Genomic DNA, 15,902 nt, shown 5'->3' on the forward strand with positions numbered 1-15,902 from the left:
TGGGTTGAGTAAGGTTATTCCAGTTATTATATTAATATATATATTAATTTATAGGGTAAGGCAATAAATAAGTCATCGTATTTTAATTTTGGAGTGAAATTAGCCATTATACTTTAGAGTTGAGAGTCAATTTGCTCATTGCACAGAAACTGTAACTTTGTAATGTTCTTTGAAATATGATAACTTATTTGACATATCACCGAAATCTATATTAATTTGTACCAATTAATAAAAATTATACTAATTAACATCCATCTATAGAATTTTTTGGAATATAACACATGCCTACTAAGTATTTATAATGTTGAATCAAAGTATAAAGCAAACCATTTAGTAGAATAATGGTGGGTTATGATTAAATATAGTTTTGATCTTCAAAACAATTATTTAATTTAATTCGGACTTATCTCTATATATTATCCTTTCATTTTTTCAACAAAAGAAGATCAGCATAGTACTTTGCGATCCATCCTTCAATGATCTGGACTTCTGTGCTCCTCTGCTGTATTAACCATTCTGGGTCACTTTGCTTCTCTAGGATAATATCCAAGCAATGGGATCCTGCAAATCATAATTATTTTAATCATAATTCCACAATTAAATGCAGTAAGAACTTACCCTCAATCTGCTAAAACTTAGAAGATTAAATAATACCAAGTTGCCATCTTTTCAAAAAAAAAAAATTAAATAACAGTATCAAGATCTGTCAGATCACACACCATTAACTGTATAAACAGCAAGAACAGTCTCTGATATATTTTCCAGTACCCTAAAGTCAAAGATGAGAAAAGCAAACCTAGTTAGTACAAAACGAAAACGAGCAAATGAAAGAAAGTGAATTCCCTTGTTTACCCTCCACTACTGTAAGGATCTCTGAGTCCATTGGAGAAGATGATGTTGCTGGCAAATTTGTTAAGAACAGTCTTTATATCCTGCAATTTGGCATAAAATTTGTGCATTATAAGCATTGATATTTGGTAAGATGGCTATAGAAGTAGTTGATATATAGAGAGATGTTTACATGGCCTCCATAGTAAGTTGTGACCCAATGGGGCCTTGGTGACACACCATACTGGGTCTTGCAGTCCTTTGTGAAGTTGCCCAGATCGAAAGGCGCCGGTGGGAACATTGTGTCGTTGCTGCCCCGGCCAATTGGCATCACCATCTCACTGCATCTCTACAATAATGTAGAGCCAACTAAAATTCAATTGAATCAATCCCAAACCCGACCCATTGTCATTGCTAGACGGGGGTTGGACGGTAACTTACTTGCCATCCATATCCTATATTTGTTTCTGTGGGATAATTGTACTGGTCTGTGTCATAGCATGGCTTCTTGCCTTTGTAGGCAACAAGGCCGGCAAAAATTTTACTGAGAAGATGGCTTCCTTTTGGTGCCCCATCTATGCCTCCACAGATTTGAGTAACTGGGTAATTTGGTGGATGGTTATATTGAGCTGCAGTGGAATAGACCGAGTCCAAGTAGTCCTTGAGCTCAGAAGGCTTGTTCAGCTGCCTGGAGGAGCACAGAAATGGACATGTCAAGAGCTTGCTTCAATTCAAGTCATGCAAAGATTTCAGAGAAGAAGGTGGAAAACATATGCTAGTTTACGCGCAAGTATTGAATTGATGGCTCAGGATTGAGAGACCGTCAGGCTGGGAAGCAACTAGATCGATTTCAGCCCATGATTCGCGTATTGCCCTGTAGCAGCTCTCACTTTCTTCCTGGAAGCAACTCCATGTTAGAGATATTAATTTGTCCTTACTCATTTTCCTGGAAAATAATGGTGGAAAGATCTCACCTTGAAATCCTTGGTGACAATGGAATAGTATCCGTTTTGTGGGGTGATGTGGTCGAAGTAAAGGATGGGGGCTGATGAGGCCAGAGCTCCAAGTGCAATGTGGGGATACTTGAGCCGAAACCACGAAGCAAGCACTGCAATTTAGCCTATAAAGATGAGGAAGAAGACAACAATAACAACATTGAGGCAAATTCGAATAACATTAAGTTTGTTGCGATTCGAATTGGGCTTTTCTCTCTTCAGGATTTTTTTGAGTTCAACTTCTGGTTGTATACTTTTCTTGTATATTAGGCTTTATACTATACAACAACCACAGAATTGAGTGGAAGCAACGCAAAATTCATTGTTTAACAAAGTTGACGAGAATGGTGTCCTAAGCCACATACTTCCCCCATAAGATCCTCCCACGACAATAACTGGAGAATGCTGAGCAGTCAAATTCTTCTTGAGGTATAGCAGCAGCTCTGCATAGTCTGCTATGGCCTGAGCTGAATTGAAATAGCCACGCAAGCTGGCATTCTTCAAAGCTTCTTCCAGCGTCCCAAATGGAATCGATTTCCCGTAGTACCGATGCTGATGACAAAACAACATAATACTAAAAAAATAGGTGACTTGGCCATTCAGCCAGGCAATCTGGGAGCATATAAGAATATAGATAGGCATCTCTAGAGCCATGACTTCGGTCCCCAATGCCCTCAAATGGCTGAATAAAGAAGTTAGAGGATTCTCTTGGACATGAAAGACTAGGAAAATCGCCTTGGCCTTTTCGATCTACCAAATTTGGGTAGCTAGGAATCGTTTAATTTTTTATTTTGTTCAGCTTCAGTGAAGGGGCTAATTCATAAGATCAAAATATTTGTATATAAAGTAATGTTAGCTATATATCCTTACTTTTTGGACCATTTTGAAGGCCTTGTTATCGGCCTATAGGTTTTGGTTGTTAGCCATATTTTTTGAGTATATCCAATGATTGCTTGTATATTTAATTATTTATACATATTTATCGATTTAATCAAAAAAATAAAAGTTGACTTGGGGGTTTATGAGATGAAGCAAGCATACCTACTGCCTTCTTTCCCAAAAGACTACCGATGTGGGATTGAGTAATGACAATTATACCTCTATGTAAACTTGGAGAGCGTTGAATCTTGGGGCGTTCTCAGTGAGAAATCCAACACCGGTTAGATCGCCGTCTAGTGGAGCCTCCGCACCAAGGTAAGCCAAGATTGGAGAGCTTGTATTTGCACCACCCCAGTGCTTGAAATTGATCACATATCTCTGCTGGAAAATGGCATAGCTTTCAGGCCTGTAGTTGAAGTGATCCAGTGTCTGATTGTAGAAGAAAGTCTTGAAATCATCGGAAAGAGACCCCGGTTTGGTGCTAGCCAGGATTGTCTCTAGCAGCGGACTGAGCTTTGGGATCTTATGCGGGGACGATGAAACAGAGGTTGAGAAGAGAAGGAAGAAGAGTGGAAGCCATTGGAGCAAAATTGTTGCAGAGTTCATGACGGGGAAGGACTTTGAAGAGTGATTCTGAAGTCTAATGTTGAGCCTTGAATCTTTGGTATAGTGGCTGCATATTTATATGCCAGAGGGAGAGCTGATATTGGAGGACGATAATGTGGTGCTGGGTTGGCTGAAACAGATTGTTTTGGACTGCATGATTGCTTTAGAAGTAAGACCCCAAGGAAAATCAACAGGCTGGATGAGTGATGGAGGTATTCCCAAAGACAGAGGGCTGTCTGTATATGGAGGTAAGAAATCACTACAAATGATTCATAGCCTCATATTTCATTAGTAATTCATTCATTGATCATGCTTAGTGTTCCCAAATTTTGGAAACTATCTGTAAAAATTATTACAAGTTTTGTGTAATTTTATAAAACGCCTAATGGGTAGAAAAATCTATTCCACATTGGTGACTTTGACAGGTCAATACTAAAATAAAAAATAAAAGAATCTAATCAACCTGTTATTTAGGTTTTATGAAATGTGTGTAGTTGCCAATAGTTTGCTGAATTAGCTCTAAAAGAAACAAATTAACTCACTAGAAGGTCTTCACCAACTTGAGAGGAATCATATTTTGTAGGGATCCATATTGAACGGAATTTTATGGTTGCAGTTGATTTGCTTCATGGGTATGCAATGAAGTTTGAGTGAGAGACAATCTTCACCAGAGGTGGGGCTCAACATAACGTGATTTATTTCCATAACTTGATGGCTTCTCTCACATGCTCCTCTTTAACTGTGACTCATCTTTCCATTACTTTTTTCATTTATTTCTTCTCTTCGCCTCTTTTCTCTGATTTGATCCCCACAATAATGGCAGTAACGACTAACCAAATGAGCTGATTCATTCAACATTTCAGTCATCAAGTTGTGCCACATTTCAAATATGCGAAGTCAATAATTTGAATAATATTCATTAAATGGCAAACGGCATATTTATGCTCTCAACTTTGTCTTTTTAGTCATTTGGCCCCTCAACTTTAGAATGAACTTATTATGCCCCCCTAAATTTTTAATTTTAGAACAATCACACACTTCACCTAGCAACATATGCGTGACTTACACACGGTCTGACGGGAGCCCCTCATTGACCAAGCCAATGAGAAGGCACCACGTGTCTCAACGCTACAAAAGATGAAGCGAGGCCAACAGCAGAAGTAGGAGCCAACGACCCTGGCCTTGCAGATTAGGAAAGTGAAGACAACAAAGACCCCCAGCAATACTCGGTGTCGTCAATTCACAACTCCATTTGTTCCATACTATCATCGATTCACAAACACAAACTGGGTTGAGCCACCGTCGATTCACGAACACAAATCGATGTTTTCGTGCTTAGTGTCATTGTTTCCGTGCAACATAAATCATCGCTACCCCTTGTCACCTTCGATTCACAAACACAAACTCTGATTACTCGGTGTCATCATCAATTCGACGACGATGAAAACAAGACTAGGGTTGGTCGACAGCGAGGAAAGAAAAACTAAGATCGGTCAAAAACAAAAAAGACAAGAGGTGGTTGGTCGGGTCAAGAAATATGAGAGGTCAATCAGCGACGAGGTAGGCAAGAGCTCTGTCGACAACAATGAGAAAAGCAAGAGGTCGTCGGCGCAAGGAATAAGGAAGAAGAAGATAATGGATGTGTTCACGCTCCTTAACGGTGCGTGTGTCCACGCGCTATGCTTACAGTACCTTAAGTGTGAGATTGTTACAAAATTAAAAATTGAGAGTCATGATAGATTTAATTTAAAATTAAAGGAGCTAAATGGCGTTTTACCCAAAATTGAATGGCCCTCTTGCCTTCAATAAATTACTAAAGTGTCATCGATATATGTTATCTCACATACTGTTTACACATGAGAATTAATGTGCAGAAATATCCGCTTCAGATATTTAATTGCAGCATGACAGAATGAATACATCAAAGCTTCACGTCTCTGGCGGTTGGATAGAGAAAGATAACGTTTCTGTCAAAAAAAAAAAAAGAGGCAAGACACCTTTTTTCTTTTAATAATGTTATTGGTACACCTTGAACTACACAAAGGTATACTAATGACAAAAATATCTCTCATGAGACTCATAGAAACGCATGAGACGCAGGATATTTTGGTCATAATATCCCTTGTGTAGCCCAAAATATACAAAAATAATGTACATGTAACATGATTCTTTTCCTTTTCTTACTCAAATTTAACAATTATATGAACGTCTTTTACTATGTATCATCATGTCTTATATTATGTATCATATCGATACAAAAATACAAAATATCAATAAAAGTGTCCGCCATCCAATCCTTTCTGCCTTGCCAATAAAGGACTTCTTTAAAAAGAGTGCGGAAATTGCCTCCGTGCCTCAAGTAAAATGGTTGCAGTAGAAAATTAATCAAAAAGTGTTGTAAAATTTGTAGGCTGAAATAGATGGATCATACGTGCAGGGCAAAGATAATTAGCAAAAAAAAAAAAACTAAAGAATCAAGAACACCCTACTATGAACCAATCCAAGAAAAATGTCATCAACTTAATCTCAGATATCACTGACAAAACAACCACAGGGCGGTCAAAGATGATTATTTTGATTGTGGTTAAAAGGCCATTTTCATTAATTAGACATGTCGAAGTAATCAAGCTACCCACAACCAAAAAATAAAAAAATGCTACAATGAGACCCTGATGAGGACAGAAAATGAAAGGTAGGGCCAGATAGAAGAATAAATTACACAGCTCATTGAAAAACAAGCACAAGGACAAAACCAACTAGCGCACACACGCACACGCACCCACCCTCTAAGCATGCATGGACACACCACAAAACAAACGCATCACAAGCCTCACGCAGCCATGGTCAACGGCCGGTTGCTGTAGTACACAAGATACAACGCATCCGAGGGGCACCCGAAGCAGAATCTTTTTCGTGGTCTTCCTCCTCATCATCGTCAACACCATTATCATACTCGTAATAGGATAACGCTTCCCGGGAAGCGGCTGCTGCTGCCCCTTTCTCAGCAGTAACCGAATTGGTAGAATCCGAGAGACAATTAATATGGTAGGCATGACAGCAAAAGAATACTATGATCGATACATTCTGTATTGAGAAGGGATCAAAGCAAATGCAACACCTTCCACCTCCTCTAGTCTTCGACTTGACCTCGATTGTTCTTGTGTTTGGCACTCTATCAGTTGACCCGGAAGCCCTACTGTCGTCCCTTTTAGCACGCGCTTCATCTTCTTCGTAGCTCAATTGAATTCCACGCTTTGCTTCATTATAGTATTTGATCAACAGGTTAACACAATCCGTCTGCCAGCTCAACATTCAAACCAAATTGTCAATATTTCCAGTTAGTCATCATGGGAGAAATTGGAGGGCAGAAAGGAACAATCAAAGGGAAGGATTACGAATACCTTAAGGATATCATTGCATCCATGTCTAAGGGAAGTTTCCGTCCTATAGTCTGTTATGATTTTCACTAGCCGATCCCTCAACCTGAAAGAGGAAAATATGACATCCAGATCAAGTAACAGTAATTTCCAGCGAAAAAAAAAAAATTGTAAGATCAGAAGTTGACTCAATATTTCAATAACAATGTTACCAACATAACATTTCACACAAAACTACAGGTGTTCGACCTCAGGCAAGTAAATTATCCCAGAGAATTTGTTTAACTCCTGCCATCATTAGCTCTTCTAAAAATGTTCCAGTCGAGACCTTATCCAAAGGAGGGGAAACAGAAATGGAACAAAGCAAACAAACATAAAATCTGACAGCTACTATCCTCCCCCCCACCCCCCCTTTTTTTTTTGCCTTTGCTCAGTAAGATGAGGTAACTATCATTACTGTCATCTCTTGGAACATGCCTCTCCATTAGAATAACAGAATTTTGGTGGAGGAATTCAACAGCATTACCCTTCCCATAGAACATCTCTCTTTGTCAATGAGGAGAACTCGATGAAGAAATTGATTAATTGACCATAATGATGTTGCTAGGAAACACTAGAAACAGTTCAAAGAACTGGGAAGTTACAGAAAGACTTGTTATCCTCCACAGAGAACATCTCTCTTTGTCAATAAAGAGGACCCAAAGAAGCTGATTAGATTAATACAAACATGGCCATAGGAAACACTAAAAGGGAGCCCCAGTGCATGAGGTTCCCACTTTAAGAGTGTTAAGGGAGGGACATATTTGTACACAGCATTCCTCATGATTTTTTAACAAAGAGGCTATTTTCACAACTCAAAATCATGACCTGCAAGTCACAAGGAAGTAACAGAAAGACATTTAGTAACGCTAACCGAGGTATCTCTAGGCCATTGGGCACCATATTCACAATATAGAGAGGATCAAGATTGCCAACAGTGTGCTCCAGCAGCACCCCCACCTGCCAATTAGCAGACACATGCATCAAGACACATAAAGGAACCTCTGGTTATTAATGAATGTGTTTTTTATTGCACTGAACCAGACAATGATCCTATTAGAATACCATTTCAGGCTTATGAAGACACTGCTTTATCAATTCTTCCCAAAGGTCATCATCATGCTGCATATTCACAAATTCTATAGCCTGCACAAGTCATGATATTTATACCAACGCCACCAAATTCAAAACAAATACAGATGGCAGAGCAGAGTTCAAAAGGCAAGTACCAACCTCTTGAATATCCCCTAATTTATTTATTATCACTGCAAGTGCTTGTTTCGAGTTTCCCATTCTTCCAAGGATGAAAACTTGCTCTCTCAAAAGATTGCTCTTCACACAAATTTCATATGCCTGAGATGAAATTGCAAGCATCATTAAATGAACATGAAAACACAAAAAAGGCAAGGCAAAAATAAATCATCAGTTATATTTATAGTTATTCAATCTGCCAACCTTCTCAAGGGTATAGTGCTGACTACTGCGAAGAAATGGAAGCAACATTTTTTTATCATACTCTGCATAAAGCTCCACCTATTGCAGTTAGTAAACAAAACAAAAGATTGTTAGATATTCATAAAAGGCCATGAGTATGGATTCATTGTTAGAATGAAAGTTGCAATATCATGGGATGTACAAAAAAATGTGATGGACCCTAAATATCACAGTGATGAAGCTCTGGAATTAAATGCAGGTGTCCCAGAGAGAGAGAGAGAGAGAGAGAGGCTGGAAGAGGAGGACAAGAAGCATGGCCAAACTACCAGAATTACAAGTGGTTGTAGTAATGCAGAACATGATGCGGTCACCAATCAAGACCCGACCCAAGGCCAAACCAACAAAACCGGAACAGTAGCGTCGGAACAGTAGCAAACAATATTTTAATACTTCATATGTTCTACTTGATTTAGGATTCTACTACATGTTTTTACTTGATTTAAGATTCTATTTCATGTTTGATTAGGATTTTATTTTTATTAGGATTCTAGTTGAATTTTACTTAGGATTGATTTCTGTTAGGATTCTAGTTGACTTTTACTTAGGATTTATTTATATTAGGATTTTAATTTAATTTTATTTACTAATATTAGATGAATTTGAATTAACCAAACACTATAAATATACCTAGAACTTAGGGATTGTAATCAAGTTTTCACAATACAATTTCAGCAACCTATTTGAGTTTTCTTAGCAAAACAGTCTTGTTTTTGCGTCTTCTAGCTGACTTTTACTTAGAATTTATTTATATTAGGATTCTAGTTGAATTTTATTTACAAATATTAGATGAATTTGAATTAACCAAACACTATAAATATACCTAGAAGTTAGGGATTGTAATCAAGTTTTCTCAATACAATTTCAGCAACCTATTTGGGTTTTCTTAGCAAAACAGTCTTGTTTTTGCGTCTTCTTAAAAGCCAAGATTCGGCTATTGAAATTTGTTCTTTCAAAGGTTTATTTTGGTGTGTTTTCTTCACACTCGCGCTACACGCTGCGTCAAGTGGTATCAAAGCGATTTATCAACCAATCAAATGGTCAATCTTGAAGGTAATGATAGCAACCAGCCTCGTGACAGTAATCAGGGGTTGCCTGCGGTTTGGAAAGCAATCAAAGAACAAAGGGAAATAACTCGTACAATACAGTAGCAATTGGAGCGAATCCGCAACCAATTAGACGTTTTACAACGAGTTAAGGATAATCGGAACCAGACTAATGGCGTGAATCAAGCCGGCTACGTTAAACCGAGAAGACCAACCATTAATCCTGTCCTCATTAATCCTAAAAGACCAATGATGAATGATAACGATAATGAAGATGATCTTGGTCGTATGATAGCCAACCCTAGTGGTAAAGGGGTTAGGAGGAATGCGCAACAACACAACCATTGGGGAAACAATGAGTATAAACGAAAGAATGGCTTTTCGATGAGTTTGGAGCTTGATCTTGAACATTATGTTATCCTAGCAACCTCAACGTTTGCAAACTCATATCTAATTTATGCTGCTAACATGACAGAAACTCCAATGTTATTAACTCATACTGGGGTATTTTCCAATCTCGAGGGCTCAGGCATTGCTTCGCAATCCAAGGATGGTGGTGTTTCTTCTGATCAGCTTGCGACTGTAATGGAGATGGAGGCCATGGTAGCAGATTCTTCTGCAGTTTATTCAGGCTCTGGCATGGTTGAATTGAAGGCAATAGGAACACATTCACCTTTGCAATTGCAAAAGCAAGATGGTCACATAGATCTCTTTGTGGATAAGGGTGTTAGATCTCCCAGGCTAGTTAACTGAAGTAGTGCAACTGCTTTTGGTATTAACATTCAATGTAACTAATCTCTCTTTATACTTGTCAAACATGGATTTGTCCTACCCGAATCAAAATTCGAGGTCGAATTTTTTCTCAAGTGGAGGTGAATGATGCGGTCACCAATCAAGACCCGATCCAAGGCTAACCCAATCAAATCGGAACAGTAGCGCCGGAACAGTAGCACTGAAACAGTAGCAAACAATATTTTAATATTTCATATGTTCTACTTGATTTAGGATTCTACTTCATGTTTGATTAGGATTTTATTTTTATTAAGATTTTAGTTGAATTTTACTTGGGATTTATTCTGTTAGGATTCTAGTTGACTTTTACTTAGGATTTATTTCTATTAGGATTCTAGTTGAATTTTATTTACAAATATTAGATGAATTTGGATTAGTCAAACACTATAAATATACATAGAAGTTAGGGGTTGTAATCAAGTTTTCTCAGTACAATTTCAGCAAGCTATCTGGGTCTTCTTAACAAAACAGTTTTGTTTTTGCATCTTCTTGAAGGCCAAACTTCGGCCATTAAAGCTTGTTCTTCTAAAGGTTCATTTTGGTGTGTTTTCTTTACACTCACGCTACACGTTGCGTCAAAACATCAAGAAATAAAACAGTCAGATAAATTTAGTGGAAGAGGAGTTGTAATATAGACACCAAAACAACCGATGAATACATCAAATAATAACTAGATAGGAATGCAATTTGACCTGAGAACACAGGTTCTAGATCCGACCTGATCCTCACAGCACGGGTATGGAAATGCCCCAAGAATATGGTGCAGGACACAGAAGTGTTAGTAAAATTGGAAGAGGCTTAAGCATGGGGTTTGGACATAACTTGTATTTCACCAAATTCGAGCCATTAAAAATTTATTCATAAATAATCCCTGATCTTTATTAACAAGACTAACTTGAATGGCAAAGTATCTTCCAACAATTCTTAATATTGAATTATTAACCACCATCTAATCTAAAAGCTACTTTTAAGATCAAATGGTGGTTAACAATTCAGCATGATAATAGAGTAGGCAAAGGTCCGGATTTCAAATCTCAACGCTGACCCAATATTTAAATTGTTGCACGTGTTTGGACCAGTTACATAGTGAAGCTTGGCCACGCATGAAGGGGCATGTTTAAGAGTAAAAATGATAATATAAAAAAAAAAAAAAGTTAACCCTCTATCTAACAACTCAAGTCTTTAGATGGAATGGTGGTTAACAATTCAATACTTTAAAGATGCAGATCACAACTGACCCGAAAACACCACTATTTTTCACCTATTTCTTCTTTCCCACTTTCTCCTTACCACTATTTTTCTTTGGGTGCCATTTTTTCAGCATGATTTACAATTATGACAAAAATATTGAAACTAATTAGGATTGTTTTTACCAGGAGCAGCATTTTTCTAAATTATACTAACCGGAAGAATTGACATTCAGCCAGGCTTAGGAAAGCCAAATGGTTCACCCAGTCGATCTTGTTTGTTTCTCTTAACTGGTTTCTTGAAATTACAGTGTAAGCAAAAAGTCCTGACAGTTTAAGTTATCCCACTTGATAGGTATAGAAAGACAAGAAAATTACATTTCAAAATACCTAAAGATACATACTCAATGAAAGTTATCACAAAAACTGGGAATTTCTTCTGAATGTACCAAAAACCAATACACAATTAACATATAATTATCTAATCCTCAGAAGGTGGCATACACACTGACAAGATTGCCACAATATCCCCCCAATTTTGGAGGGAATCACTTCCAATAGTTTTTTCAACTGGAAAGGATGGCCACCAACTACCATAACTGAAGGTTCAAAAGTTCAAACTTAAAACAAGCAAAAATGTACAACTCCACACTCTCCAAGTCCCAATACAAAAATAAAGAAATAAAAAAGATTCAGACTGGAAGGTACATTAAATGGAGAAGCGCACAGGCAGATAGTGTCAAAACTCTTTTTATGGTGTCATAGCTTTTTTTATTTGTTCAAAATCATTTTATGGGTACAAGAAACTACAGACAGGCCCTATTCCCATTCAGTCTCTGCAACAATCCACAAATTAAGAATAAAACTACCTGTAGAAAGAATCAATTCTACTACAAATTCAATTCTTTTTCCACTTACCTGCATATCATGGAAATCCTTTCCAGCATGCGGGTTAACTTCAAATAGAGAATGTAGGTATAGATGCAAAAAGAATCTGGAATCACATTTATTCCCAACAGCCAGTAGTTGTGAAACAACTTCGGATGGAGTGGCTAAATCCCTATGCTGGGTAAACAAAAGTACTGCACGTTTGCAATCTACCATCATAAGTTGAACAACCTGAAATTTCACGAGAGTCATGTAATAGCATTTGTGATATTGAAACTTCCCTGCTTTTTCTCTTTTTGGGAACAACTCACAATGGGAACAACAAAGGGAATTATGGAAATGGCAAGTTTTAAATTTGGATATCATATGAAGTAAAATTTTCACCTACTATGTTTAAATATACCTTTTCAGGAATCACATCATGTAACTGATGTTTTTCAATGAAGTCAAATACATCTGGCTTCATAAGCTGAAGAATAAAAGAATATGCATTCAGTAGAGAGAAATTACTCTGAACAGTAGCAGGGTTTTTCATGGAAAGTATTGAGCACAATCACACCAATAGCACTTACATCAGCATATAGTGAAAAAGCTTTTTCATACTGTCCATCAATGACATACAACTCTGCTAGTGCCTGACATGATAAATTAATGCACAAAGAAAATTTTTCAGCCACCAGAAAATTCACTAACTCTTTATTTTTTATGAGTCACAATCTGCAAGGAATATTGAGAAAAGCTGGTCATTCAGACCTCTTTCAGTGAATCAGTCATGGATGAAGTATTAAGCTGAGGTTCTATGGCTGAGATAACAGGCAAGGCAGAATAAATTACAGGAGGCCAAGATTTGACCATTGACAAAAGATCCTTGTGAAAAGATGGATTTGTTGCCAGAGAAACAAGAGCAACCTGTATAACAACAAAAACTACTCAAATCTATATATCAAATCTGGCAAGTCCAAGTACCAAATAAAGTTTACTGGAAATGTCATATGTTGCATGCCTCGTAAGCAGTATCCCGTAGTCTTGGATTTTCAGTTGGTATGTATGGGACCAACACAGGAAGCTGACGAAGATGAGCAAAGCGGAAAACCCAGCTGTGAGAATAACCCACTGCGAGTTATTAAAAATAAATTAACAGAAGTGTTTCATGTTTAATGATATTTAGTACCTCTCCCATGATGAAGCAGATCCTCGCAACAATTTGGGACATAAAGATGCTGCCTCAGCATACTTCCTTTCCACTATCAAATGGTCGAGATACCTTGAACCCACCTAAGCAGATAAAAGACAAATTGGATCACAATAATAGCATGACAGTTATGGAACTACAGGATGAAATTCATAAATTAGTTTCTGCGGTTTACAGGAAAAGGTTTGAGAGTCAAATTACAACAGGAAATCTGTAAAACAAACAGAAAAATGGCTGCAAAAATGATTAACCAGAAGCAAGCCAAAAATGGAAGTTCAATTGTGTAAAGCTTAGAAAGAAAACCTAGCTTTTAATATGTATAAACCACTTAATTAAATTCATCGACGATACACCTATATATATATATATATATACAAATACAATGGGCCATGGGCTCTAACATAGGATTAACCTTAGACTATAACCATATAACTCAACACTCCCCCTCAAGCTGGAGCATATATATCATATGCACCAAACTTGCTACAAATATACTCAATTCGAGGACCCCTGAGAGACTTAGTGAAGACATCTGCTAACTAGTCATTGGAATTGACAAAATCTGTAGTAATACAGCCAAATAAAATTTTCTCTCGAATGAAATGACAATCTATCTCGATATGTTTGGTCCTCTCATGAAAGACTGGATTGAAAGCAATATGTAATACAGCTTGGTTGTCGCAAATTAATCTCATCTGTGATATCTCCCCAAACTTGAGCTCCTGAAGCAATTGTTTTAACCAGATAAATTCACATGTTGCCAAGGCCATAGCACGATATTCTGCTTCGGCACTCGACCTAGTAACAACCTTATGCTTCTTACTTTTCCAAGATACTAGATTTCCTCCAACCATAACACAATATCCTAAAGTAGACCGTCTATCAAAAGGAGAAACCTGCCCAATCAGCATCAGAATATCCGACTACTTGAGTATTGACCTCTGTCCTCATACAATAGTCCTCTATCTGGAACTCCCTTAATATACTTGAGAATCCGGACTATCGCATCCCAGTGGCTATCACAAGGAAACTGTAAAAACTAACTGACAACACTGATTGAGAAAGAAATATCTGGGCGAGTGATAGTGAGATAATTAAGTTTTCCGACTAGCCTGCGATATCTTCCAGGATCAGCAAGAGGCTCCCCCTATCCTGGTAAGAGCTTTACATTGGGGTCCATAGGAGAATCTATAAGTTTACAATCAAGCATCACAGTTTCTTCCAAAATGTCTAACACATACTTCCCTTGAGAGATAACAATACAAGAACTGGACTAAGCAACTTCTATGCCAAGAAAGTATTTAAGTAACCCCAAGTCCTTAGTCTGAAAATGATGGAAAATATGTTTCTTCAACTGAATAATACCATCCTGATCATCACCGGTAATAACAATATCATCCACATAGATAACCAAGTATATACACCTCCCATGTGATGTGTGTTTATAAAAAATCGAATGATCAAACTCACTACGAATCATACCAAAGTCTTGAATGACAGCACTGAAATGACCAAACCAGCCTTAAGGAGACTGCTTCAACCCATATAGTGAGCAACGGAGTTTACAAACCTGTCCAAACTCCCCCTGAGCAACAAACCCAGGAGGTTGCTCCATATAAATCTCCTCTTGAAGCTCACCATGTAAGAAGGCATTCTTAATGTCCAGTTGATACAATGGCCAGTGGCGCATAACTGCTATAGAGAGAAACAAATGCACAGAGGCCATCTTAGTAACAGGGAAAAAAGTGTCACCATAGTCAAGGCCATAAACCTGAGTATACTCTTTGGCAACCAAACGAGCCTTAAGGCGATCAACTTGCCCATCAAGACCCACCTTGACAATATAGATCCACCGACAGCCAACGAGAGATTTCCCTGGGGGTAAAGAAACCAAATCCCAAGTACCATTGGAATGCAAAGTAGTCATCTCATCCACCATTGCTTGTCGCCATCCCGGATCAGAAAGTGCCTCACTAACAGTCTTAGGTATTGAAACAAAGGATAAGGAAGACACAAAAGCACAAAAAGGGGTGAGGATTGCGAGAAGAACGGGTACCTTTCCGAAGGGCAATAGGAAGCAGATCCTCAGAAGGCAGGACCGCGGCAGGTGGAGAGACTGGAGCAGGATATGAGGCAGCAGGAGTCGCTGAAGTAGTAGGAGATGCGGGAGAAGGCACAAGAACAACATCTCTACCAGGAGGAGACCGAGGCTGATGACGCCGATGATAAACCTGCAATCGAGTAGAGGAAGGAACTGGGAGAATAGGAGCAGGAGGACTTGCGGGAAGAGGGATGGCCTCAAAAATGGGTTGACACTCGGAATGAGGCGAAGAGTAGAAAGGAGACGACTCAAAGAAAGTAACATCCGCCGAAAAAAAATAGCGGCGGGTGTCAGGAGAATAACACCAATAACTCTTCTGAAGGCGAGAGTAACCAAGAAAAATGCACTTGATGGACCGAGCAGACAATTTATCTTGACTGGGAAACAGGTTATGGACAAAACAAGTGCAACCAAAGACACGGAGAGGAAGAACATATAATGGATGATCAAGAAACAAGAGAGAGTGAGGAATCTGGTGCTG

The 15,902-nt window shown here is 38.2% G+C and overlaps 2 protein-coding genes across 2 annotated transcripts in view; both read right to left on the minus strand.

Annotated features, from left to right (window-relative positions):
* Window positions 1-329: 329 nt before the first annotated feature.
* On the minus strand, window positions 330-3,456 carry LOC127794661 (uncharacterized). The gene is made up of 9 exons (XM_052325911.1): window positions 2,922-3,456; window positions 2,189-2,375; window positions 1,803-1,936; window positions 1,613-1,725; window positions 1,270-1,516; window positions 1,022-1,177; window positions 853-932; window positions 720-769; window positions 330-561 (listed from the first exon to the last, which is right to left on the minus strand). The coding sequence occupies exons 1-9, from the start codon at window positions 3,306-3,308 to the stop codon at window positions 425-427; spliced, it is 1,491 nt and encodes a 496-aa protein (XP_052181871.1). The 5' UTR covers window positions 3,309-3,456; the 3' UTR covers window positions 330-424.
* Window positions 3,457-5,863: 2,407 nt separating this feature from the next.
* LOC127803342 (vacuolar protein sorting-associated protein 41 homolog) overlaps window positions 5,864-15,902 on the minus strand; it is a 28,292-nt gene continuing 18,253 nt past the window's right edge. Inside the window, 12 exon segments of the mRNA XM_052339503.1 lie at window positions 5,864-6,605; window positions 6,710-6,791; window positions 7,599-7,684; window positions 7,790-7,870; window positions 7,958-8,077; window positions 8,180-8,257; window positions 12,159-12,359; window positions 12,532-12,597; window positions 12,701-12,763; window positions 12,882-13,037; window positions 13,132-13,225; window positions 13,300-13,403. Of these exon segments, the coding sequence (XP_052195463.1) occupies window positions 6,153-6,605; window positions 6,710-6,791; window positions 7,599-7,684; window positions 7,790-7,870; window positions 7,958-8,077; window positions 8,180-8,257; window positions 12,159-12,359; window positions 12,532-12,597; window positions 12,701-12,763; window positions 12,882-13,037; window positions 13,132-13,225; window positions 13,300-13,403 (1,584 nt within the window). The 3' untranslated portion in view covers window positions 5,864-6,152.

The sequence above is a fragment of the Diospyros lotus genome, chromosome 1 (assembly GCF_014633365.1).
Source record: "Diospyros lotus cultivar Yz01 chromosome 1, ASM1463336v1, whole genome shotgun sequence".
NCBI classification, from domain to species: Eukaryota; Viridiplantae; Streptophyta; class Magnoliopsida; order Ericales; family Ebenaceae; genus Diospyros; species Diospyros lotus.